This window comes from Arachis hypogaea, chromosome 20, assembly GCF_003086295.3.
Source record: "Arachis hypogaea cultivar Tifrunner chromosome 20, arahy.Tifrunner.gnm2.J5K5, whole genome shotgun sequence".
NCBI classification, from domain to species: domain Eukaryota; kingdom Viridiplantae; phylum Streptophyta; class Magnoliopsida; order Fabales; family Fabaceae; genus Arachis; species Arachis hypogaea.
This window is the reverse complement of record NC_092055.1, coordinates 144,639,585-144,666,830: the sequence shown is the minus strand read 5'-3', so window position 1 is coordinate 144,666,830 and position 27,246 is coordinate 144,639,585. Positions and strand designations below refer to the sequence as shown.

The 27,246-nt window shown below is 30.6% G+C and overlaps 2 protein-coding genes and 1 pseudogene across 2 annotated transcripts; all 3 read right to left on the bottom strand.

Moving 5' to 3' along the window:
* Positions 1–8,328: 8,328 nt before the first annotated feature.
* Positions 8,329–10,942, bottom strand: LOC112735005 (cyclic phosphodiesterase-like). The gene is made up of 3 exons (XM_025784557.2): positions 9,822–10,942; positions 9,668–9,722; positions 8,329–8,874 (listed from the first exon to the last, which is right to left on the bottom strand). Exons 1-3 carry the CDS (start codon positions 10,101–10,103, stop codon positions 8,669–8,671), a joined length of 543 nt encoding a protein of 180 aa, XP_025640342.1. The 5' UTR covers positions 10,104–10,942; the 3' UTR covers positions 8,329–8,668.
* On the bottom strand, positions 10,822–12,826 carry LOC112736121 (protein NRT1/ PTR FAMILY 4.5-like). The gene is made up of 3 exons (XM_025785462.3): positions 12,643–12,826; positions 11,776–12,565; positions 10,822–11,704 (listed from the first exon to the last, which is right to left on the bottom strand). The coding sequence occupies exons 1-3, from the start codon at positions 12,824–12,826 to the stop codon at positions 10,822–10,824; spliced, it is 1,857 nt and encodes a 618-aa protein (XP_025641247.2).
* A 2,196-nt stretch (positions 12,827–15,022) lies between these two features.
* On the bottom strand, positions 15,023–18,591 carry LOC112735004 (MACPF domain-containing protein CAD1-like; annotated as a pseudogene).
* Positions 18,592–27,246: the final 8,655 nt, after the last annotated feature.

The following is a 27,246-nucleotide window of genomic DNA, read 5'->3' as shown; positions in this document are numbered from 1 at the left end:
AACTCTTTCTAGAAATAATTTTACAATTAATGCAAAATTTCTAGTCAACTTTTCTCAACAAGAAGAAGTCAATTTCAGAGCACGCCACTCTTATAGGTTATACGATGTTCATGTCTCTTTTTAAAACATGTATTTGTGATGAGAATGTCAAATGTTGAGGAAAAGTTCAAAATAGTTTTACCTTCGGTATTGATCACTCCAAAACCATGGCCTCCGTGAATATTTCCATACCCAGTTACATCTCTTTCAACATGGCCATTTAAATCTCCTCCTAAGAAAATTTTATCTCCTCAAGATACGTCTTGGACCAAACTCTCTAGATCCTCCCAAAATCTTATCTTGTGTTGCTCGTCCGAACCCACTTGCGGTGCATAGGCGCTAATTACATAAAAAGTACCTCCTTCCACCACAAGTTTAATAGAGATGATCCGATCTCCCACCCTCTTGACATTCACTACGTCCTTCTTCTATTGTTTATCCACGATAATACCTACCCCATTCTTATTCTTTACCTTTTCTGGATACCAAAGTTTAAACCTAGAAGTATACAACTCCCTAACATTTGCACCGATCCATTTTGTTTCTTGTAAGCACATGATGTTAATCTTTCTCCTTGTAATGGTATCCCCCACCTCCATGGATTTTTTTCTGTTAGAGTGCCTATGTTCCATGTCCCAAATCTCAAGCTCCGACCTTTACCTATACCTTTTTTCTTTGTGAACTAGCTTATTTACCCTCGTCCATTGACGAAGACGCGAGAATCCTTACTCATTCAACACTACACCCAGGCATCGATGAAACGACTCTTACTCATCATTTGACATTGTACGCGAGGCATACAGCGAGTTGCTTTCGAGAAACGGCCTAATTTTAGCGCAATAATGTCTTTGATCCATGTCATGAAAATTCGACTAAGTTTTTATGTTGGCTGTCGAAGACCTAACACAACCCTCTTTTTTTATCCGGATTTGAAACTGGTTATATACCGCAGGTGTAGCATATGCAGAGTTATATCTATTACATTATATTATATTAAAATTAAAATTTTTCACTTAATAATAAAATTGATATGACATATTTTATTTTTTTAAGTTATTAAATTAAATTAATTATAACTAATTAATTATACTAATTAATTAATTAATTTAATTAGATTTTTAAATGTTATACATTTTATTAACATTTATATCAAATAATTAATTTGATTAAAATAAATATTAAATTATTTACTAAATAATAAATAAGACGGCAAAATACATAAGTTAATTTAATTTAATCTATTCTTTTATATATATATATATATATATATATGAAATCAGAACGTGCATTTTGCTCTTCTCTTTATCTATTCTCTCTCTTGTGTCAAATGTACAATTTTTGAATTTTTTTATTTTTTATTTCTTTTTATCTCTATGCATTCATTCTTTTTTTTTTTCATTTTTATGATCAAACTTGTGTTTTTTTTCTAACCTCTGATGAATAAAAAAATATGTGCTCTATCTGCTATATAGTCGAATAATTTTGCTATTAATTTTATTTTATAATATTCATTTTTATTATGCATATTTCAGTTCATATGTATATTTTTTTGTTTTTTTTGGTGATCTATAATTAATATATGCATTATGCTATGGTTTATATGTTAATGTTTTTGTTGATGATCTTTATTATTTTAGTTGTATTCACTTATTTTTTTCTGTTGATGATTTTTTTAGCTGCAAACTATTTTTTATTTTTAAATAAAATTGTTACTTATAATGTTAATTTTTTTATCGATCTAAATCTGAATAATTATATTTTCACTTTTTGTTATGATCATCATATTATTAATAGTGAATAATAATTAATTATTTATATTTTTAATCATCAAGTGTTTTGATGATAATTTTTATTTATTGATATTAATGGTTGATTTTTTTTAAATAATTATATTATGATTTTATGTTACTTCAATAATGTATTGATGTTCTATCCCTATCCCTCTTATTTGGCCTTATAATAATAGCCATTATTATTTCCGTGTGAGGATAATAGATTTTGTGTGGATACTATAACATCAAATTTTTTTATTAGGTCTACAAAAAATAAAATAGTCATTTTTCGCAGTAAATCTTTTGTTTTTCGCTTATAGAAAAGGACAGGAGAATTGCCAATAAATATAAAATTAAGGAGATTATTATTATCTTATTTTTAGTTTTAAATATTTTATTTTATTTTATTTTAATCTTTTAAATATATCACTTTTTTATTATTATTTTCTTTTTTTATTATTCTATTATTTTTACTCTCAAATCATTATAACTACCGTTATGATTACTATAATTATGATTTTTTAATTTGCTTCTATCTAAAAAAATCATAATAGAAAAAATGGTATTTTGAAAAAAAAAATTTCACTAATAGACTAAAATAGGACAAAATATGACATTTAGAATAAAAATAAGATATTAGTAAACTCAAAAATTAAGAACTAAAACATATAGTACTTTGTTTTAATATCTTTTGCCATGATAATTAAAAAATTTCAAAATTTTTTATCTCAAATTTGGTCGTAACTAGACAAATCAGTTTTTATACATAGTCAATTATATATATGACATTTTTAAGAGTTTATAATATGAATGATTTAAAAGTTTTGCTTATAAATTACAAGAAAATGTCTGATAAATCTATTAATAATATTTTTTAAAAATAAAAATAGTAATTTTATTAATGATAATTTATTAAACTTTAAACACACATAAAATATTTATTTTTTATTTAAATTTTTTTAGTATTAAAAATATTTAAACTTTGCAATTGATTGTGATTTTATAAATTATAGTAATGATTTTTTCATATTTTTTCAAAAAATAAATACTTTATGTATTTTCACGTATTAATGCAAGACACGGATAAATATACTAGTTTAAGTAAAATTGAGGTTGAAAATTTATCTCATTTTTCAATTATTACAACCAAACATAGTACTAGATGAAGATAAATATCTGAGTAAAATTGAAGCACAAATATAATAGTCTTCTCAACTCTAAAGCTATCTGAATTTATTATTTCGTTCTTGTGATTAGACTTTAGTTCAACATCAACAGATGTATCCCACATGACATATATTCCATGTTTTTCTTTGAATTGCGAAGGCTTTTTATAAAGAGTAAAATCTCTTTTCGGTTTCTAATTTTTTTAATTTAGATAATTTATATTTTAATGATTAAAAAATAATAATTTATTATTTTTTTTATTAAATGCATGAGATCTTTGTAAAAATTTTTGACAAAAGATTATGAAAAATATTTACATATAACATAACTTATATAGTTTGACTTTTATCAGATTTACATGAATAATAATTATTTGATTGTGATTTTTTAGTTCTTATATAATCATTAAAAGATGTTTCAATCAAATAGTTATCATCCTTCTGTATCGTTATTTTGATAATTTTATAAATAAAAAGATCTCAATCAAATAGTTATCATTCATATAAAATAAATAAAAATCAACTCATACAACCTAAACTAATGTCACATATAAATATTTTCAACCTTTTTTTATTAAAAATTTTCATAGAAAAATTCATGCGTTTAATAAAAAAATAAAATTATTATTTTTCAATCGTTAAAATATTAATTGTCTAAATTAAAAAAAAGGACAGAATCGAAAAAAGGTTTTACTCTTTTCTAAAGCTTCCAAGTGACCTTCCACGTATAATGGGCTGATTCATAGTTTGCTTAGCTCTGAAATGGAAAAGGCCAGAGAGATAAGGCATGTTCTGATGGGTCAAACTCACAACATGAAAATCTTGCCTATATCTGCCATTAGGAGTTAGGACCACAACTTTGAGTGGTTCCACATGCCACCTTCCTTCAACCATCCAAATGCTATTCTTAAAGTTCAGAAATCTGTCATAATCATCCAGCATGATGTATATAGATTCTGATCACTTAATTATTATCAACAAATTTCTAATTAACTTGTCACTTCTCGTACATTTTATATAATTATTATTAAATGAGCATAAGCTAATTACAAATTAGGTTATAACAATGAAAATGCAGTTAAAATGGTTAATAATGATACTGTATTCTAGGTATAGTTTAGGCGCATTCTAATTAATGGTCTATATACTATAGGAGACACCTGAGATATAATTCATCGTCTAATTAACTATTATTATTATTATTATTATTATTATTATTATTATTATTATTATTATTATAAGAGAAAATTCTACTTTCTTTCTTTGAGAGATATTAAAATGATACTTCTGTTCATTCTATTTGTAAAATATATATTTTTTCCCATAAATTTTAAAAAACCTTCTGTTTAATCCATTTTAAATTTTTTGTGTTAATTAATGTTAACTTTTATCTATTTTAAAAAAATAAATTATTTTTTATAAAAATACTCATTAGCAAAAATTTTATTTTTTCGTCATTAAATTTTACTTACCAAAATACTCTTTAATAAATTATTTTTTTATTAATTAAATTGTATTTTTATTAAAATATTTTTTTTAAAATTTAATAATTAAATATTTTTTTCTAAGATACTGTTTAATAATTTTTTAAATATTAAATTATAATTTTTTATCAAAATTTTCGTTAAAAATTATAGTTATATTTTACTATTAATTTTTCGATTTCAATATATATTATTTTAACATTAAATAAAAAATCTTGGTAAGATTATTTTCTGATATCAATATATATTAATTGTTATACATATTAACATTGCTAAAAAATTTTTATTTAATGTTAAAATAATATTTATTAATATCGAAAAATTAATATTAAAATACAAAAATAATTGTTAACCAAAATTTTGGTAAAATCACAATTTAATAATTAAAAAATTATTGAAGGGTATCTTAAAAAAAATAATTTAATTATTAAATTTTTTAAAAAATATTTTGGTAAAAATACAATTTAATTAATAAAAAATAATTTATTAAAGGATATTTCGACAAGTAAAATTTAATAAAAAAAATAAAATTTTTACTAAAGAATAGTTTGTAAAAAATAATTTATTTTTCTTAAAAAATAAATAAAGTTAATATTAATTAATATAAAAAATTTAAAATAGATTAAAGAAGAGATTTTTTAAAAGTTATAAGGGAGGGGAATATACATTTTATAAATAGAGGGGAGGGGAGTATCATTTTAATATCTCTCAAGGGAGGGGAGTAGAATTTTTTCTTATTATAAATACGATTTTGATCCCTAAAATATAAGTCGAAAATTTTTTTCATTTTCAACTTTTTTTTACATACAAAATTGTCTTAAGATTTAACTGAGTTTTAAAATTGTCTTTTTTACCAAAATTTTAATTTTTATTACCAAATTACTCATAATAAAAAAATTATAAATAAAAAAAAAGAAAAAAAAAGAAAAGAGAGAGAACGAGGAGGGAAAGGGGAACCGTGAGGGGAAGGGAAGAAGGAGAACGAGGGAAAGGGAAGAAGAAGGGAAAGAAAGGAAGAGGGGGAAGGGGGGACGATGAGGCTTGGAGCCGCCGTCGCCATTAGGAATTAGTCTCTCACCAAGCGTCGCATCATCATCGAAGTTACGCTCGACCGCATTCTAGCCCTCCTTACTGCTGCTGCCACAACAATGACGTCCTCTGCCAGGTCTTCTCCATCACCACTACTGACGATTTTCAATTTTACTAGAGTTCTAATTTTGTTTTTGTTTTTGATTTTGTTAATCAAATTGTTAATTATATATTTCTTATTCTGATTTTGTTAATCACATTGTTTCTAATTTTAATTATTTGTTCTTCTACTTCTGTTATTTCTGCATTTGATTCTACTTCTATTTCTAATTTTGATGCTTTTGATTCTACTTATATTTCTGTTTTTATTTCTATTTCCAATTTTGCTTTTACTTTTGTTTTCAATTTTGTTTATGCTTGTATTTCTTCTGCTTAGGTTTTTGTTTTTTCTATTTTTAATTCTACTTTTGTTTTGGTTTTATTGTTGTTGCTGAAGGAAAAAAAAGAAGAGATGTTTTTGCTTTATTGTTATTGTTGAAAGATGGCTTCATTGTTTTTGCTTCTGATTTATTGTTGTTGCTGTGTATTTTGGTGACGAAGGAGAAGAGTATAATTGTTCGAAGGATGATTTTAAAATTAAGTTAAACTTTAGAGATGATTTTGTATACAAAAAAAGATTAAAAACAAAAAAAAATCGACTTATACATTAAAGACCAACTTAATCCTTATTATTATTATTATTATTATTATTATTATTATTATTATTATTATTATTATTATTTTAAACTTCCAACTATGGAAATGTAAAGCACAAAGACACTCTTTTTTTTTCAGGTTGAAATTTAGAGCATGAAACTTGCTTCTAGTCATGAGAAATATTTAACTAATTAAGAGTATGTTTGGGATAGAAAGGAAAAAGATTATCTAAAATAAAAATTAATAAAATAATAAAAATAAAAAATTAATTATTATTAAATTTATAATTTCATTATATATATTTTTATTTTATCAAATTTTTCACTTGCTTGATTTTTAAAAAGAAGTTTGAAATAACAAAAGAATGGAAAGACAAATTAAAAAGGGTACTTACATAAAGTGACTAAAGCTCAATGTTTTTTAGCGGTTTTCATGGGAAGATTCCAAAGAGTGGAAAGGTTAATGTGCAAGGATTCATTGTCTTCATTTAATTCTTATCCTATTTCTCTAATGTATCAAATCGATAATCACTTTCCCGTTGTCTAGAATCACCCTCTTTTAGCTCCATCAAGCAGTTTAATAATTGTACTCTGTTCAATTATTCATAGATTGCCCTTTAATTTGTGTTGTCGTATTATATTGAAGAACTGTTTCAACAATAGAGGAATGCAGAGTTATCTTTTTCCTTAGTCATTGTTTCACTTAATAAAGACAAAATTACATATACAAACAGTCAAACACCCTATTAATTCAACAATATATTTGTACTTTTATGTGATTAAGCAATATTACATATAAAGTAATTACACATGGTACCAAGGAATTTGGTGTGTACAAAATATGCGAAACAACTATTTAATATTTACAATTTAGATACAGTAAAATATCCTAACTATTTTTAAGCCTGCTACACATACAAGTATTTTTGACTTACAAATTATACAAGTTGGCCAAAGTCTAAGAAAAAAACACGCGTACTACTCCTTTAAATTGAGCGTCCAACGCACGTGCCTTACAACACGTTTATTATGCCGCACTCTTCCTCTTCTTCCTCAATCAAAACGCAAACCTTCAAGATTCAAGCGACATTCGAAACAAACTACGATTCTACGAAGAGTAGAAGAAATCAAGAAGAAAAGATACAAATCTCCATAAAAAATCACTCAAAAAAACGAAGAAACATTATTCAAGGTACTGTTTTACTGTTCTTCTAGGTTTTTTTCTAGATTGTCTCTGCTGTGTCTCATTCTTAACCAGCAAAATATTAAAAGATTTCAAAAAGAAATATACTGTCTTTTCCCTGATATTCGGTGTATTTCTTAAATCCTTTGGGTGTATTTCTGTAATCCTTTAGGTGTATTTCTGTAATCGTTTGGGTGTATTTCTGAAGTTCCATTATCTTCAAAACAATTTCAACGCTTGATTTCAGAAACCATGAAAATAAAAAAAAACAGAAGGAGATCGAAGGCAAAGAGAAAACGCACGAAGGAGATCGAAAAAAATTTGGCAAGAAACTCGAAAAAGGAAACAAAATCTTTTGAAAAATGAAAGTTATATATTCACGCGTTAATTGATTTGGATTGATTTAAAAGTTTGTTAAAGAGACACGTAACATAAACAGCGCGTTTAGAAATTTCGTTCTTTTCAGACTTGTAAAGCTTGTAAGCGCAAAATACTTGCACGTAGAGATTAATCCTTTTAAATAATAACCAATGAAACTATGAAAGGAAATAATATTTTTTTTGGGTGTACTGAAAGGAAATAATATATTAGCTGCAGTAGGGGACAATAAAATTGGGCTTTCAAATAATGTTACGGGTCGAAGTTTCTTCAATGCTAGTCCATAATATTATAATAATAAATGCATTGCACAACACATATATTTAGGTTGCTACATTGTCAACTTGGCGTCATGCTATTGTAGTGAGTTCAAGCTAGGTGGGTCAAGTACAAGCCTTTCCCACATACTTGAATAGAAAGTTGGGCCAAAATGGGAACTAAATTAATTTCAACGAATGGGGAAACCCTAATAAATTTGCTCTTCTTGAACTGCTATTGTCCACCAGAATTCCGAACCCACTATGACGCTTGATTGCATTTTAAACTAAACCATAAAATTCATCCACAACACCAAGTCAATTATTTGAGTTTATGCCACCTAAAATGATTGAAGCATATACCATAAGAGCGTATTACATCAAACAAATTTGATAGTATAATACTATAAAGTTTACCCCCGTCTGCTACAACTGTAGTAGTGCATTTCTTAAGGTAAATTTTATTATTAGAAATTTAGCAGCAGAGAAACAAGTAAAAATGAAAGAGAAAAGGACTAAAAAAGACAACTATAACTATGCAGTACAAAAAGGAAAAAAGAAAAAGTAAATATGGAAAACGGACAGTTTATAAAACGACGGCAGAGGTCAAACTCTTTGTTATTGGTGTTTGTACACCAGAGGCAGTAGTATCAAAGTTGACCAGGCTAATTTGAGTCAAGGGTGCATTCAGCAATTTTCTCCCAAGACTTGCAAGTTTTGTCTTCAGTGTCAGTTTTGTACAATGCAAGGCGATTGATCTGAAAGCTCAAGCCATTGAGACTTTCATCAAGAACATTAGCCTTCTCTATAGCCTTCTGCTTCTCTTCCTCAGTTAAATCGCCATAAATAAGACTCAAGTGTGGCATGTAAGCTGCACATGTAAGCAATATATCAACTAGTTTTTTTTTTAATTATTATAAATAAAAAGAAAAACAAAAAGGGGTAAAAGTCATGTTCCATGAATCTCCCACCTACCCTTCACTTCACATTACAGCATTGTCACTTGTACCTAAAAGGGTTTGCCTTTATGATACTGCCTCACAAATCATTTAACCCATGTAAACTAGATAGGCTTTCTGATCTATAAACCCTTGCTGAACAAGTCAACAAAAAGGGTGAACAATGAACACAGTATATCTCTCATCAGAATAGCAGACCTTAAATCCTTAATGATTGGTACTGGCACTACAAAGTCTTAATTAACTGCATGTTAGCTTAAATCTCACAGAATTGATCGAACGATTTACTAATTACTAGCTTAAAGGCTCCTTTCTTTTTCTTTTCTTGAGATAAATTAATATAAAGAGTCAGATTTTGTAATTTGTATCCATCAATTAGTCAAATTAATATTTTTAATGGTGTGATATTATATCTAATAGTATAAAATTACACACATTTTTTTTAATAGTTAAATACCAACTAAATTTTAATAAAAATGCTGGCTCCTAACACTTTTTCATTACCATAAATGCAACAGCAACACTGTGATGTAATAATGTGTGGATCGACAAAGACATAAACAAGGCCGATAAATTGAAATTGGTCCCATGTTTTAATGATCATACCTACTATCTACAGCAATCCTATTCATCAATTTATTATAACAACATATCTTATTCAAAAAATGACTAAATTAATGGTAGGAATTAAGATCTGTAACTTACCAGTTGAACGCTCGTAACCAAAGTGGTTGCAGCAGTGTGAGCTAGCTTCCATAACCTAATAATTAGTTCGACGAAAAAATAGTTTCAGTTTCCCTTCTTCCTTTCCGCAATAACAGAAATGACGAATTGAATTACTGGAAATTGAAAAAATAACCTGAGGATGGGGGTGAAGGAGAAGATAGACACACTGATAGAAAAAGGTGCCAGAGGCGACGCGGTCAACGGTCACATCGTAGGCCTTGAATCCTTCACACGCCGATCGGAGCTTGTTCTGAGCCTCATCGGCGGTCAATCTGATGGCTCCGACCACCGTGATGTGCGGCTCGAAATGCGGACCACCGAACTCCGATCGAAGTCCCGCCATGAGGTTCCCCAGCCTTGCCGCCACGTCAGGCGGTGGAATCGCCCACACAGAATACACTTGCGTCGCCATCATTCACTTAAACCAGATCGAAGAGTGTTAGTAGATGAAGACCACAACTCTTTCGGATTCAGTCCCTCTCTTGGGTTGCGTTATCTATAAGCTGATTCATTCCGTAACTCATTATTCTTTATGTGTCTTAATAAATTCTTAACACTCCCAAGTTAATTAAATTATTAAATCGCACATGTCCGTTATATTATACACCTTTTTCTTTTCTTGAAATATAATTATTTTAATTGGAATTAATTTCTATTGTTATGAAAAACTATTATTTATATATAAAAATTACTCAAATTATTATATGTTTGTGTATAAATAATGTGGTATTTTTCATGTATATATTTTATACAATGAGTTAAGTTGGTGTTAAGTTTTTATATATATTCTTGTAACATAATAATACCTATGCTTTTAATTAATTAACATTAGATTATTTTTAAATTATTCTAGAAAATTTTAATTAATTAAGTTTAATCCTCAGAAAATATTTCATATCTGTTACAAATAATATTCGTCTGAATACTGTTTAACTCAGATCAATCAGTTTATGTTACACGAAAATAATTACAATTATTATTACCTCTATAAAACAAACTCAACATTAAATAAGCGTTTCAGAGAGTTGTATCCTCCTGACCCAAGATATGAAATCAACTTATAAAGAAAGAAAACATACACACATCAATACATTCATTCATTGATACGATAAATAAAAGGGAAAGTAGAGAATTCACAAGTTTTCATTCATTGGAATGGTCCTTCTGGTAACTGTAACTGAAGCCGTAGGTCCTTGAGGTCTGTACTGGTACCTTGTTGAAACCACCAAATACACAAAGAAGTTAATCAAACTCAGCACCGAAAGTAACAAGAAGAACAAGTTCAGATGGTTCCTGTTAATGTTATTCCCCCTCAACCACCCTCCACTTGCAGTGATATTCTTCGTTGCACCATTCACAATCTGAACCATTATGGTACTAAGAAAATAGCCAAGCGCCATGGAGCACCAAAGGAAGCAAGTGGACGTGGACTTGAGCGCTTTTGGCGCCTCCGAATAGAAGAATTCAAGTAAGCCGACGTAGGTGAACATGTCCGCTATTCCAAACACAAAGTACTGAAAAGAGAGCCAGAATATGCTGAGTGGCAATGGCTCAGTTGCATCGAGCATGTTGTTGTCTCTTGCAACGTTCTTTCTTTTGACTTCTATGGCTGCAGCAATTGCCATTGAGATTGAGGAGAGGAGGAGGCCGACGCCTATGCGCTGGAGGTGCGTTATGCCGGTAGGGATGCCGGTGATCTTGCGGAGGAGGGGGACGCAGACGCGGTCATAGAGAGGGATGATGATGAGCAAGAAGAGGACCGGGATGATTGGGAGAGATGCAGGGGGGATGTTGAAGTGGTTGGTGATTCTTGTGTCCATGGTGTAGCCTTGTTGGACTGAAAAGGTTTGGAGTTGTGCTAAGCAAAGAGTCATTATTATTGTGCACAGGAATATTGGCACCATGCTTGCAATCACTTTTGCATTTTCCACTTGTGTCACTCTGCATACTTTCCATGGACCCCTTTCTGCTTCCGCGTTCCATCTTCTTTCTTGGATTGCAGCTTTGTCCAAGAATCTGCACAATTACTCTTTTTTGTTAGTATTAGCAGAGAAATTATTATTAAATCATTGCGGAATCGGACTTACCTGTAAATATTTCTATGTGGTAGATATTCCAAGTCTAGGGCTGCTTCTTTGTCCTGTTCAATCTCGTAGAGTTCCATAGGATCTGCAGGAAGTTGAAGGTTTCTGTTGCGAATTGCAGCAACATAGACCTGAATGATCTGAATGATGGCGCTTGTTTCACTTAAAACATGGATTCGGTAAAGTGGAATTCCAAAAGCAAAGATTAGGAGGCCTAAGAAAATAGCAACAGTGGAGATTCCAAAGCCCCAATCCCATCCTTTATGGTCTTCTATGTACACAAACAAGGTTAGGCTGACGGTGCCACCAACACAAACAGCAAATAACAGACCGTTGAAGAACGTGGACATCTGCACGGATTCCTTAGGGTGCTTCTCATCAAACTGATCTGCACCGTGCGATGGAAGCGAAGCCTTCACCCCTGCACTCCCCAAGGCCAAGACATAAAGGCCGAGATAGAGAAAAGCTTGATTACTGCCAGCGAGTTTGTCACACTTTGCAGTTGGATCCAGCACGTTGCAAAGTGGGGGTTTGAGGGTTTTGCTGTGTGCTTGAACTGTGAGCAATGAGAGGCCCAAGAACTCGAAGAAGGCAGAGACGAGAACGGATTTGCATCTGCCAATCCAGGTGTCGGCCAGAACGGCCACAAGAATGGAGAGAATGTAACTGACACCCATGTAGTTTGTGACCATGTTAGCCGCGTCTGATAGCACGTAGTGCATGGTGCGGTTGAAGTATGTCACCGAGTTCACTGCTATTGAGAGTGTTGCCATGTTCTCAAATGCAAACATCACTGCATGCATGCAACGTGCGTAAGTGCATGCATGTATGTAAGTGTAACATTCACTAGTTATATATACGTATACGTACCTAGTGCGAGCACAGCAACTGTGAAGCCACCATGCTTGTTTCTCACAGCTCTTCTTCCTCTCCAATCAACTTTTCCATCCACCACCAACTCTTCTTCCTCCTGCTCCACCCACTCCATATTCCTTCTCCTCTCAACAGCTTCAGAGTTTTCCTGCATATAGTATATGTTTATCTTTATCAACATATATGCGTGTGAGCTAGCTTGCTATATGTATATAAAGGAGTGAAACTCCCTTACAGTTGTCTTTAGGTAAAGTTGACAGTTGAGACTGTTCGATGACAATTTAGTCAAATTTATCAAATTATTTAACAGTTCTTAGTTATCAAATTAATGTAAAAACAACTGTATGTGAATCTCCACCGTATAAAGAATTACGTACCATGGTTAATTACTGATCAGAATGTAACAAATGCTTTAATGAGCTAGTATATCGATCTGTCCAATTAAAGAGAAAGAGAGGTGGCACGTATATGTGCTTTGTTTCAACTTATCGTTATCATTATATATAGTGTTATAGGTGCTTGTTGCTTACAAATCATGTGTGTGTAATGAGACTGAATACATCACACATACAAATTGAAGGTAGTTGATGACCAGTTCTATGAGAGAGCTGTTATTGGCTGCTAGCAGAATTGAATGTTATGCGACTTGCCGGCTTTAACAAAACTAAGATTCCAAAACACTCACCATCAACACTACAAATTTGGATGTTCCCTATTTTAATTTCATATACCTTAATGAAAAATATTAGGTGATCAACTCTTTTTCTTTATTTTTGTCTTACATTTAAATCTAACAGACTAACACTAATCACTGTTGCAGAGTATCGAAGTAATTGTTAAATTATATATAGCTGCAGAACTATCTAGCTTTCACAGTACATTGAAAATATCAATTTTATGACAGGAACGTGGTTTTTTGGTGACTTAAAAGAAAATAACAAAAACTAAGAAAGAAAAAAAAAAAACAAGAAACTGCTTAAGAAAGGCAGTTCCGCTGAATACTACTCTCAAACTCCTTCCAAGGCAATGGAAGCTCCACTTGGGGAGAAATAGTCCTCATTGCAGTCTTTGCCATGATGTCTGCTACTGTATTTGTATCTCTCAAGATCAACCGAAGATCAGCACGCCATTTCCAAGACATGATATCTCGGATATTTAACACCAAAGGATTAATAAACCCAGAGCAATCTTGTAAATTATTGACAAAAGTAAATGCCTCCACACAGTCTGTCTCACATATAATGTCTCTTTGTCCCGAGTCCCATGCTAAAAGAAAGTCTCTCCAAATAGCAAACAACTCTCCTTGCAAAATGCTACGACTCTCAATTGTTCCCAGACAGCCTCGTTGCCACCTTCCCTTCCAATCTCTGCTAACACAAGCAAAACTAACTCGAGCACCACTGCCAGGATAGCTAGCATCACAATTAATCTTAAAGGTACCCACTGAGGGGGGAATCCAAGAGCCACTAATGGTTGAGGAGATAGATAGCAGAATGTGGTTTAACATGCACGTCATAATGCTAAGAAATTTTTTTTTTTTCAAAGTTAGGAGTGAAGTTTGAACCCAAAACCTCTAGATGGATGAGGAATTCCATAAAAATATTCGAATCTGAACTCTTGTTATGTTTGACTTTAGTGCATGCAAGTGAAGCAAACTATCCGTAAAGAAAACAACTAAGAGATAGTCCAAAGATACCTTCTAGAGTATATGCGTATGTCTATTCTATTCCTTAGCGAATAATTTTATTCTCTTTGAAGGCGACTCCTAACACTCTTTTAACGATCCTTTGCAATCAGTTAGGCTTAAAGTATTAATTAGCACTCAACATTGAAACATCACCACCTTTTGGTGATAATAACTTATAGTGTTCCATAATGAGTGTCACATCTAAGAGAAAATTTTGATGGTACATTTTACATACAATCCAGAAACAATAATGCAAACAGATTTCACATCAGACTATACATAAATTTGGAGGATGAAGAAAAGTGCATGAGTTGCTATTGCTACCCCACTTGCCACTTGTTGATCCTAGTTTAAGCTCTCAACTGGCACTGATGGCGTCTCCAATTAATTAGATATTGGATTATTTGCCGGCTAATGATAGCTTTGCTGCCAATTATTATATTCAACTAGCTAGACTGATATTCTTACATATTCAATTAAATAAATAAATGCTCATTTTCAAACCATATATATATTGTATACCTCATGTCCTGATGATTGCGTTTAATTTATTTTATCTTGCATTGAACAAAATATCTTAGGATGAAAAAAGGCATAATCTGTTAACAATATCATTATATTTTAATCAATCATTGAATGGCTTATAAAACTAAACTCACAAATAAACAATTCTACTAAGAATAAAAATGAAAAAGACCCTGTGCAGGGGGGAAAGAATAATTAAAAGAGAAAGAATGTTAATCAGTAGTTAAGCAAAGAATACTTAATTCTGAGTACAATTTTTCCCTTGTCCACTCCAAGCTTAGCCCCTGTGACTAACCAATGACCAGGAATATCTTGAGGCCCTTTACACATCTCTGTCATGTCCACAATCTTTGCATGTTTTGCAGTCTTGAGTGAATTCTCTTCCTTTCTATCATCAGAGTTTTTCTTTGTCATCGACGATGAAGAACCGTCCTGCTTATGATCCCAAACAGACCTCCTTATGGTACATCCAGGTACCTTAGAGTAGAGGAGCTTGAGGTGCAACACATTCTTGGCACCAAAGTCCCAAACACAAAGCTGAGCCCCAGTCACAATGTGAACACCAGAGAGCTCCCCAATACTTGTTTCTGTGTACTCAACTGGTGCAGTGCTTACATGGGAGAACTTCTTCCATTTGATCTTTTCGAACCAACGGCTGTCTTGCTCCTCTGGACCTTGCCACTTGGGAGCACCTATGGCCATGTCTGCATCCCAGTGGGGTACAAGGATTCTTGGCAGGGAGACTAGATGCTGCAAATGAATTGCGAGTCGGTTCTGTTTGATGCCTTCTAGTCCAAGCCTTAGCCCAGTGACTGGTTTGCGTCCAACTGTTACCTGCAAACAACATGTCTAGGAGTGTAACTGCAACTTATTACCAACAACACTATAAATTGATCAACAATGTTAACTGAATCCATATATGGTTTCAGTTCAATTAAAGTTTAGCACTTTTCTCTGAGTTTTGTATTCTGAATTAGTTAATTCCCTGGATCAAGGTTTGGTAAACAATACCTGATCTGTAGTAATATAAAGCTTTGGTCCCATCAAGCTGAACTGGAGGGATGGACAGACAGGCTCCTTCCTTTGTACATTGCCCTGCTCCGGTGCCCAAACTCGAGATATTTGGAAATCTAAGAATTGCTGAAGATCTTCCATAGGGGGTTTGTCTGGTGGATTAGCAGACAGAAGAACTATTAAAACTAGACAAAACTACTACTAAAACAGTTAAAAAAAAAAAGGGAAAAGAGAAAAGGGTATTTGCTGCTTTATTAAGTATCAAACTTGTAATGTTAGGTATGAAGAATCTCCTAAAAGCTTAAGTTATTAAATAAAACTCTTGAATAGTTTAATCTGTATCAATATTTTTAACTTGTATATTTGATAGTTTATGATGTTAACTATTTGAAGGACTAATTGAGTTGCATTATCTCTTAATACATATCCACAAGAATAATGTACAGCACAGTCGTAATAACTATATTAGACTTACATTCTAGATATAGATCAATTGCACGGGTCAAATGATTTACACCAGCCACTCCTTCAAGAAGAGAAACAATGGGTGTAAATGTCATGTTAATGATATCTGGTGCTAATTTTACTGTCTCAGCCCATTTGGCATGATCTTGCTCAAGATCATTACCACCTCTTCTTCTAAAAATGACAGTAACATCCTACACCAAGAAAATGAAAGGTCGTATATTGACATAAGTTTAGTTAATCTATGGAATCATTGTCAGCATAATTTTCAATTAAATATATATAGCAACCAAAATGATGTAGCACATGACAGCCAGAACTTACACCTGCTTTTCAAAAGCATAGCCAAGTTGTATAAATGATCATGGATTAATAGTAGGAAAATGACATATACTAACCTTCTCCTTGTATTTTAAAGGATTAGGGACAGGCAGGTTTTCACACCAAGAAACCTATCATCTACAATGTCATTTACATATTTCCCAATGTCTTGGTAGCTCAAACTAGATGTTTGATGCTGCTTGATATAGATGACATCTCTGCCACCAATTGTTGCAGATGTGACAATATGTGTGCCGTAGTTCTCAATAAAACTGTGGTGGAGTAAGGGATGAAATGTTGAGTCAGAGTATGTATAGGATTAGATCCTTTTTCTACTCTAGAATTAAGTCAGATTACAAAAAATGCCTTATGCAGTCTATATTGTTACTGACTTACTGTACAACTCAGAAAGTATCTGTGATTATATGCTTACTACAAACATTTAGTGGTTAGTGGTTCAAGCATATCAAACCAAAACCATTTTCTACAAAATGAAGTTGAGAACTAGAAAATCATTCTTTACAGGCAAACAATGACAACGTAATTTACCTTGCCAAGGATGCTGGATCCCAAGAGTGAGGAACAGAACACTTGATTTCTTCATTCAAGACCAAATTCAGGCTGGTTAGTCTAACCTCGAAAAGTGGAATGAAATATCCAACAATGGCAAGGGATTTTGTAGCTGTTGCGTCGACTGTGTAGGAGCCATTAAAATTGAACATAGAATTGAAGCTTCCATTTGGAATTTCCCCAGTTAAGCCGGATTTCTCATTGAAATATTTTGCCATCTGCAAAAGTCGATCATCAAATAAGGTTTCAAGTACTCTTCTGGTGAGGAGGAATACTAGCTAGAGAACCATCAGAATTTATTATTTTTAGCCATCAGTTAGCCATCAATGTTTAAAAGTATGGGATAAAGTATATTGTTGAATTACTAGACTAAAAGAACTATACTAAAAAAGAATTGAGTTGATGGCTAAGTGATTGCCAAAAATAATAAATTCTAATTGTCCCCTAATATTTTTCTTCTAGTGAGTCCAATGCGGCCAGAGGAATTACAATGTATGTTTCATGTAAGCAGAACCAAAAGAAAATAACTCATCAACAAGAAGAAACTAAAAACAAGGACTAATGTTTATAATGAATGCAGGTACTAAAAGATGAACAGATTGTAGCAAAAATGGAAATATAGGTTTTGAAGTTCAACACATCAAGAGAGCTACAAGATTATTATTATTATCCATCAAAACACTATATTTCCATTGCAGCATAAGACCAAACATAATGCATGCACTTCATAAACTACTCATTTCAAAATAAACAATTCTTGCCACCTTGCCACCAAATACACCAAGTGTCGCAAAAGCAAAGATTATTTAACAAACAAGAAAACAAAACTACATATGAAAAGTAACTGAAAAAAAAATCTTATACCCCGACTTCGTTTTTATTCATCAAAACCAGGAGAGAGCTATTGTGAAAGCAAAACAATCACCTCATGGAAAGTGCAGACAGGGAGCTTCTTCACGTGACTGTTCTCTGCGGTGCAAGTGATGATGCCAATGTCAGCATGCACATTTGGAACAACTACGCCATCAGAGACAATAAGATCCTTCTTGGCATGTTCCTGATGAAGAAGCCTAGACCCTTTACAGTAGAGAAGGCGAAAATCATTAGAGACATCAAAGCCTCTACCAAGAGCATGGGTTGTGTTGGTGAGAGTTGCAGTGAGGGATTCAGAGCTCATTGTACTTGGATTCTCCATTGCTGATTCTCATAATAAGGATTAGCCAATGGACTGCTCGGATCGGTTGTGAATTGCATCTTTTTATGTGGAAAGTGAAGTTCTTTTTGTGATTCTTATGCGGGAAAATTGGTGGGGTTGGGATTGGGAACCTTGGACTTTGTGATTGGTGGCCTTTTGTTACATTCGTTGTTTCAAAAACATGCGTTTGACTTGAATGATGATAATGTCTGAAAAACGCGTGCTCCATGCAGATGTGCAAAACTTTGTTGACAATCAAAGTTTGACAAGAATGAAAATTCATTAATTTTAATTTGAACTGTGACCAAGAGTGATGATGACACACTGTTTGAATCATGTATCAAATGTCATTCTCGGAGCACATGTCAATGCGATCATACAACGTACTTTTTACTTTTATTAGTGTATATTCCCGTGCAGCATATAAATTTTTTTTGTTAAAAAATTAAATAGATATATATATATATATAATAAAAATTATTATAAATATTTTACAACTTGACCATATTAAAAATAATTAGTTTTTGTTTTAATTAATTTGAGTTAATTAAGTGGTCATCTCACTAGCCTGCTTAAGTAAGTATTAGAAGTTTGGATTTCATCTTGTGTGCGATTCATTGACTAGTGGCATAATCTTGTCTTCAATCTGTCAAGTTAGAAAATACTGTATAAAAAAATATAGTATTTATTTTTAAAATAGAACAATCTATTATTGATGGTAATACTTATAGAAATTTGTTTTTGTAAAAATTTACCTAAAATATTTTCATTTGTTAGTATCATATTCATTTTTAAAGTAAAAAAAATATGATCAATATTGTTATCCGTTAAAACTTCACATTTTATAACATGATTTTCAAGTTTTCAAATTTATAGACTTATGTCATTATAAAAACTATTAGATTAATCAATATTTTTTTGTAACATTACCAGAACATCATTGTTAAGTATTAGTTAGTATGAAAAGATATCAATAACAATTTTTATTATTCAATATACAATTTATTCTATTAAAAAATAAATTAATATTCTGTAAATCGATAAATATATTTTCTTTTAATTTTTTATACCATTTTATTTGATAATATTTGTCATTAAAAAATAATAAATGACCACATATTCTATAATATAATGTACAAAATAATTTTTTATCTTAAAATTAATTCTAACTAGTGAGATAAAATTTAAAATAATATTTTTATTTTTTTACTCAAATTTAAATATGAATTCAGAATTGATTAACAACTCATCCTTTTTTAATTTTAATAAAAAAAATAGTTTAGTATAAAATATTCAGCATTTAATGATTTCGATCATTTATATTTCAATTACTAAAAATTGAATTAAAAATTAATTATAATTTAATAATCAATAATATATATGTAAATACATAAATAATAATATTTAATGTATTAATTATTTATTTTTTTAACAGGACTAATATACAATTTATTATCCAAATTTTTTTTATAAATTTTATAATATGTGAAAATTGTGATATTATTATTATTATTATTATTATTATTATTATTATTATTTAGAACTATTCATAATTTTTTTATTATGTAATTAACTTAATTAATAATTTTTATTATTTATTTTCTTAGATGATAATTTAAGTAATTTATTTTATATGTTAAATAATATAAATAATATCTTATATCTTAAATTCATTAAATATTAAAAGGAAAAAATCATGCAATAAATCATATAAATAGTCATTACAAAAAATAGAAAAACTATTTATCATATATAATAATTTTTTATATAAATAGTGCCATGTATATATTAGGATTATCTATTTTAAATATGTGAGTGATTATTATTAATTTTACTTTTTTATTATATTAATAAATAATATTTAAAACTAAAAGAGAGAAAAAATATAATTAAATTTTTTTTAAAGAGATTTTAAAAAATCTCTTGTAAACATATCTAACTTTTACATATACTAAATGTTATAATATTTAATAGTATAGTATTTATTACCACAATCAATGACTCAAAATATTAATGAGATAATAGTCAAATTAGTCCCTTAAATAATGGAACATTCTTTAAATTCGTCCCTAAAAGATTTTTTCAATCAAATTGGTCTTTCAAAGATTACCAATTAATCATATTTGTCTTTCAGTGACTTCATTAATAATTTTTGTCAATGATTGATGACATAAAATGTTAACTGATAGCATACATGATACCTAATATATCCGATTATACACTGACCAAGTGCATGTTTGGGCGCCATTATTTTGTTAAAAAAAGATCTTTTTTCCAATGAAAAAAGATCTTTTTTTATTTTTTAACGTGTTTGGCAAATTTCTAGTAGTAAAAGTAAAAGCACTAGTAAAATCAAAAAAAGATCTTTTTTGAGAAGTTGTAATTTACATCTTTTTTTTAAAAGATCTTTTTTCCTTAAAAAAAAAGATGTTTTTCATGTAATAAATAAACAAAAAAGTACTTTTATATTGTTATACCCAAACATAATTGATTGATAAAAAGATCTTTTTACATGAGATATCCAAACATAAAATTACTTTTACTTCTCTATAAGATCTTTTAAAAAAAGATAACTCAAAAAAAGATCTTTTCTTAGAAGCTCACCCAAATATTAATAAATTAACGTAAATTAATAAGGTCTTTTCTTAGAAGCTCACTCAAAAAAAGATCTTTTCTTACATGGTTATATTGGGAATATAATTTATGTAAATGGAAAAAGAGACTAAATTAATAAATTTTTATAAAAATATAGTCAATATTCAATTAGACATGTCAAATATTATGTATGTTGACAATTAACGTTTATATTATTAATTGTTGACGAAAATTATTAATGAGGTCATTGAAGGACAAATATGATTAATTCGTAGTATTTGAAGGACCAATTTGATTGAAAAAAAAATTTTAAGGGCGACTTTAAAAATGTTCCATCTTTCAGGGATTAATTTGATTATTAACCCAAATATTAATTTAAGATATACTTAGATCCAGTAAGACCTCAAAACAAGTAAGATCAATCTAGGCCCATTGTTAGAATTTCAAATCCGACTTAAGTTCATTACCTTAAGGCCCAATGCAAAAGAAGTCCACGTAACCTCTCTCAAATTGGCTCAAATTATATCTCCATTACTAGTTAGGTATGGTAATAGGGTACTCAGGAGAGCGTGACGGGCCCTTTTCTGTCTCTCGTTCCCGTTTAAAAAAAAATGTCTTTGTCCCCTCTCCGTCTTCGCAAGTTCCCATTTAATTATTCCCGCAGGGAACGTAGATTCCTTCGGGTATCTATAGATATTCTTTGAAAATTTTTGAAAAAAATTAACAAAAAATGGTATAATACAATAATCATAAAACAATCAATTTAGTATAATTCAACACATTTCATAACATATTAATTATGAAAAATAACATTTCAAAAGAAAAATATAAAAACATATTCCAACACAATAACATAACATAATTTTTTAAGGAGATACTAAGCGACGTAATGACGAACTTGAGAGACAGAAAAAGTGAGTTAGAGAAAGAGAGGGGAAAAGGGGGGGGAGATGAGAATGAGTTTGAAAGAAAAAGAAAAGATTCGAATTGAAAGTATAAATTAAGGTTATTAGATTTAAGAAATAAATTTATACATATATAAATTAGGATAAATAAGTAATTTTATATTCACGTGAATTTAACGGGTCCCATGATGAAGTCGGTACCTATGTCTCCGTTCTCATCTATTTTATGTGGGTGGATTGTGAGAATTTCACGGGTCCTCATCCACTTAAGGTTGGATTTGAGTCCTAACACTAAGAGAACAAACTATTACCCGACCTTATAATAGTTTGTTAAAAATAAATTGAGAAAAAGAAAAGTAATCCAAATAAGTGTCTGACCTTTCTCAAGAACAAGAGGATAATATCCTCAAATAAATTAAAGTTTATTAAGTGGTATTTGAAAAATCATGAAAAAGCAAACAAAGCCACAATTTCTACATGTAAATCAATCAACAGCTATAAAATACTTATAAATTACAAAATAAGTATAAAAAGCAGAAACTAAGACATTTCAAAGGCCCTCAAAGGGACAAATAATATAAACAAAATATTCAAAAAGTTCAAAACAAAGCGACGAGTACCTGACTACTCAAACTATTACAAAAATAAGTGTTCAAAAGATTCACAGATGGCGCTGTCAAAGATAGAAACAAAAGAGTTCCGAAATAAAACTAAGAGAGAGGAGGATCCTGTTCATCAGTAACCATGTTAGTCGCTTCATCAACTTGGATAGGAGAGGGAGATTTTCGACAATAGGAGTGAAAAAATCCAGGAAAGTCTCATCAACTCGGGCACCAAAAGTTTTCGGGTCCTTAGAAGGGGTAGCTTCAACATCGGAAGAGACTATCTTCCCATTTACCACAATCCTGTCCTGGTCGACGAGAGAAAAGTACACCTCGGGGGCAAGAAGTCGGAGTTGGGCCTTCACATGTTCTCGGCCATTTGGTCCATATCCTCAGCTATATTAAACTCCAAGTCCTCATGGCTCTGTTTAAGCTATTCCAATTCTTCTTAGAGTTCTAACTTCTCTCCAAAGACCCGTGTGTAGCTCTTCTCCGCCTTCTCCTTCAAGCCCTCAGCCATGGCACAGGCTGTTTGGAAAAGTTTCAATTTTTCTTTAAGTCCTACCACGTCCAACCTCAAGGTCGTCCTCTCAGCCTCAAGCTCTAGTTTAGATTCCGTCAGCCTAGCCACTTCATCCCGCAGGTCAGTCACTTCCTTTTGAGTAGCACCAAGAGAAGTCACTCTAATGCTTTTTAATAAAGATGTACAAATTCCTACCGTCCGAATTTCACCTCGAGCAAGCACCTCCAGATATTTCTCCATTGAACGATCATCCATAGCAATTGAACTATGAGAAAGGATGTATTCCTCGCTAAACCCAATAGCGTCAAACCTGAGTGTCTTCCATTTACGGGGTTTCAATTCAGTATCTGATTTTGGACGCTCCTAGAAAGGGGAAAGTGAGCTCTTGGCGACTTAGAGGGAGAAGAGTCTGATTAGGGAGAAGAGGCAGCTGACTTCTTAGCCTAAAGTTGTGGGCAAGTTGGGACAACACGTTCTTCCTAGCCACTCTTAGCTTGATAAGAGAATTACTGTCATTGGTTATTTTTGCGACAAAAGGGAAAGAAAAACAAGCTTCAGAATGTAGTAGTAAAAATACACTTGTCTACAAAATAAAGAAAATAACTACTTAATTTGATCCGAACATAACTCGACTTGGCTACCAAAAATTTTTTTGGTATTTAGGTGAGGAGAACGACCCTAGAAATCCTAAAAAAAGGCAATCGTACACTGCTCCACCTCGTCCAGATCCTCCAAATTATATTTCACAACATTTGAGATCTCTTCTCAGAAAAAGACAGAACATATACTCTCCCCTCTCGTTTTGGTAAAAAGGTCGGACTTCACAGGTCGAACTTTGAAGAAATAGTTTTTAAAATCGTGAAAGAAATTTTCGAAAATCAAGAAAACTTTCCGACCTTGGGAAGCTAAAAAAGAAGCCCATTATTGTTTCTTTAAGCTTAAAGGTTTGGTAAGTTGGAAAAGATAAAAGAAGACTTTGACAAAGAGAGAGATATCAATCTCTCGACATATCAGCTGATAAACTTCATAAATCCCAAGAGTTCGGGTGAAGCTGGTAGGGAGCGACCTTTGAAGCCAAAAGGACGTCCATCTCAAAAGTGGTAAAAGGAATCAAGACTCCTAACCTAGTAAAAAGACACTCATACATAACAAAAAAAATGCTCTTTCGACTTATTATAACGGGATAGCAAATTCTCTCTTGGGGTCAGGGGCCTCTAAAGTGTACTTCTCATCTTTCTGACTACCACAAATCCTATATTGAAGTCATAATTTTTCTAAATATTCCCTATCAAATACAGAAACAGCTGACAAAATGGAACTATCAATCCAGTTTAAATCGGCAGAAACGTTAAAAGACATTATGTGAACTACTGAACGAGACATAAAGAGTTACACCTACAAAAAATAGCAAACAAAGTTATGTCACCACTAAAGCTCACAAACTACAAGTTGGGTACAATAGCACAAGATTTAAAATACTTAAAGAAGTCGGACCATCCTCAAGGATGAAAATTTCAACCTATTCTACCATAATACGAAACCATTACTCAAAATAAAAATGACACCATTTAGGGACAAGATAAAGCCCAAAAATTCAACACAAACCCAGAATTTACAAATTTTGCAAGTTTTTACAACAATATCAAAGTCCAAAACAAATGGATAACTTATAAAAATCTACTACTACAAAAATAGCTAGAAGATCATTGCAATGGCAACAAACAAGAAAATCTCTACAAGCAAGTGGTAAGAAGCCAAATTTTTGAAAATACCATTTTCACAAAAAAAAAACATCAAAATTATAGCTTCACCTATCTTAACACATCAACCAGCAAATGATAATAATGAAAGAAAAATCAACTTTGATGAAGAATAGAAAGCAAAAAGGAACATGTGCAACAGTAAAACAAACGGATGATCCTAAACGTCTTAAGTAACACGAACGAATATTCGAAGTAGAATTCTAAGAGAGAAATCTTGAAAGAAGATCAACGAAAATGAAGTCACAGTGAAGAAAAAGAAAATTCTTGAGAGAAAATGAATTAAAATTTCAGGAATAGAAGCAAAAAAGAAGAAAGAGAAAAATGATTATGTTTATATAGCCATTAGGGACAAAATGGTGAATTTATCCCTACTATAATGGCATGCACGATTACAATGTAATAGAAAAAGCGCACAAACGGTTACAAAAAGGCGTAATATTCAAGATTCGAAAATACGTTGAGTACCCGACTTGCTCTCCAAAGCATATCACAAACTTGACATTTAAGAAAATCACCCATTCAACTACTCTTGAAAAGTGTAGCTAAAAATAAAAAAAAATTATGCCTTTGGCTAAGGCTACGCTTTTTTGGCTTTGGAATCGCTTTAGTGCGGATGCCTATTTAGCCGTTACCTATTCTCAAAGACTACGCTTTTCTGTATCAAAAACTACACTTTTAGTGTTCAAAAATAAAATGCATTTTTCAAGTGATGTTGTTCATAATCAAAGGCTACGCTTTTCAACTTCCATGCATGATCAGAATTCAAAGAATAAATTACACATATTTTTGCTATTGCTTTACCTCAAAAACATAACAATGTTATATACCTATAATACTCTATATAAGCTTAATCTCAAGTCCTTCACTTTAAAAAACATTATTAGAATATATATATTCTAATAATTTTTTTTAAAACCTAATATTTAAAATATATATATATATATAATTTTATACTTTTAATTAAATTAGTCAAATATTATAAAATAAAAATAAATACATAATATTACGATACAATATTTTTTAAATAATAAAAATTATCCTTAATAACTACTTGCTTCCATAATAATAAATACATAATAATAATATATATATACACAATATAGCGTAAATTCAATACAAACTCAATATTTTTAAGATTAGAAAAATTCACAGCTACGACAGCTGTTACAGTCTCATTAATAGCTACTTGCTTCCAAGTCTTTATATTTCTTTGTTTTTTCTCGAGCATTCTTCATTCTGTCATTTGTGCAACTTGTAATAGGTCATTAGTAGTAATCTGCTTACAGTAAAAATTATAAAGCAGTAAATACAATTATGCAAGCTACGAAAATTGGTGGCCCAACTATTAGGGTGTTTGTTTATAGAGATAGGACACTGAAATAGGGATACAGATACACAAAATCGTATTTGACAAAGGAGATATGGACAGAGATAATATGTCCAGAGACACTAAATTAATGTATTTTGTGTCCATCCTGACAAGAAGGACACATAGACACTAACAAGAGACATAACTTATTTTTTATTTTTTTTCATTATTTTTATTAATTTTTTATAATTATATTTTTTTATTATATTTTTCATCTCAAATTTTTTGAATGAAAAAAATAAGAATAAATTGAATTTTCATAATTTGTTTTAGTTTATCGTCAAACAAAATATAAAAACACAAAATTTTGTGTCTCTATTCATCAGTATCTTATCCTGTCCTGTTCTCAGTGTCTTGTTCTATCCTATTCTTAGAAACAAACAAACCTTAAATCCTTTTCAATAGGAGATATTACCTCAGTTCTTGAACTCTGCATCATGTTAATTAATAGCAGCAACCTCAATTATGTTAGCTAGCTCTATACCAACCATGCTATTAGCTGTCGAGAATGATTCCTCTTAATTGTTAAAAAGAATAATTGAGAGTGTAAAGTGTGATTTTTAATTTTTTATTATTCTCTTTTTTATATTTATTTTTTGTTTAATTTATAAAATTAATAGTGAGAAATCAAACTTTACTCTCTTAATTGTTAAAAAAATTGAGAAAATTTATTTTTACCGTCAGTCATATTAACAAAATTAATCATTTTTAAATTAAGATAATAAAACACACATTTTATAAAAATTACAAAATTAATAATGATTAATTTTTTATTTTATTATTTTATTAATTTTTTCACTTTAAAAGATTCATATTCTTTTATCCAACATTTTTTTAATATTTTGTGTTAAAATGTATCTTAATAAAATATAAATATTTTTTTATCATATCCAAATATTTATGAGCATTAAAATGTATTTTTTAAATGAGTTTAATTAAAAAGAGTATATATAAGTTTACACGATGATCTTAAGTGTATTATATAATTAAATAAAAAAGATATTAATGTGAGTGGGAATAAGAAGGATGAGTGTATAACTGTATATAGATGTGTACATTGTAGAGAC

Bases quoted from the DNA above. Each gene is read 5' to 3' on its own strand.
- LOC112735005 (XM_025784557.2), bottom strand. From the start codon at position 10,103: ATGATGGCGACGCAAGTGTATTCTGTGTGGGCGATTCCACCGCCTGAC. The intron at 9,723-9,821 runs GTTATTTTTTCA...ACTAATTATTAG, and splicing joins TCCTTCACCCCCATCCTCAG to GTTATGGAAGCTAGCTCACA. The intron at 8,875-9,667 runs GTAAGTTACAGA...TTACATGTGCAG, and splicing joins TGGTTACGAGCGTTCAACTG to CTTACATGCCACACTTGAGT.
- LOC112736121 (XM_025785462.3), bottom strand. From the start codon at position 12,826: ATGTTGATAAAGATAAACATATACTATATGCAGGAAAACTCTGAAGCT. The intron at 12,566-12,642 runs GTACGTATACGT...GCATGCATGCAG, and splicing joins AGTTGCTGTGCTCGCACTAG to TGATGTTTGCATTTGAGAAC. The intron at 11,705-11,775 runs GTAAGTCCGATT...GTAATTGTGCAG, and splicing joins CCACATAGAAATATTTACAG to ATTCTTGGACAAAGCTGCAA.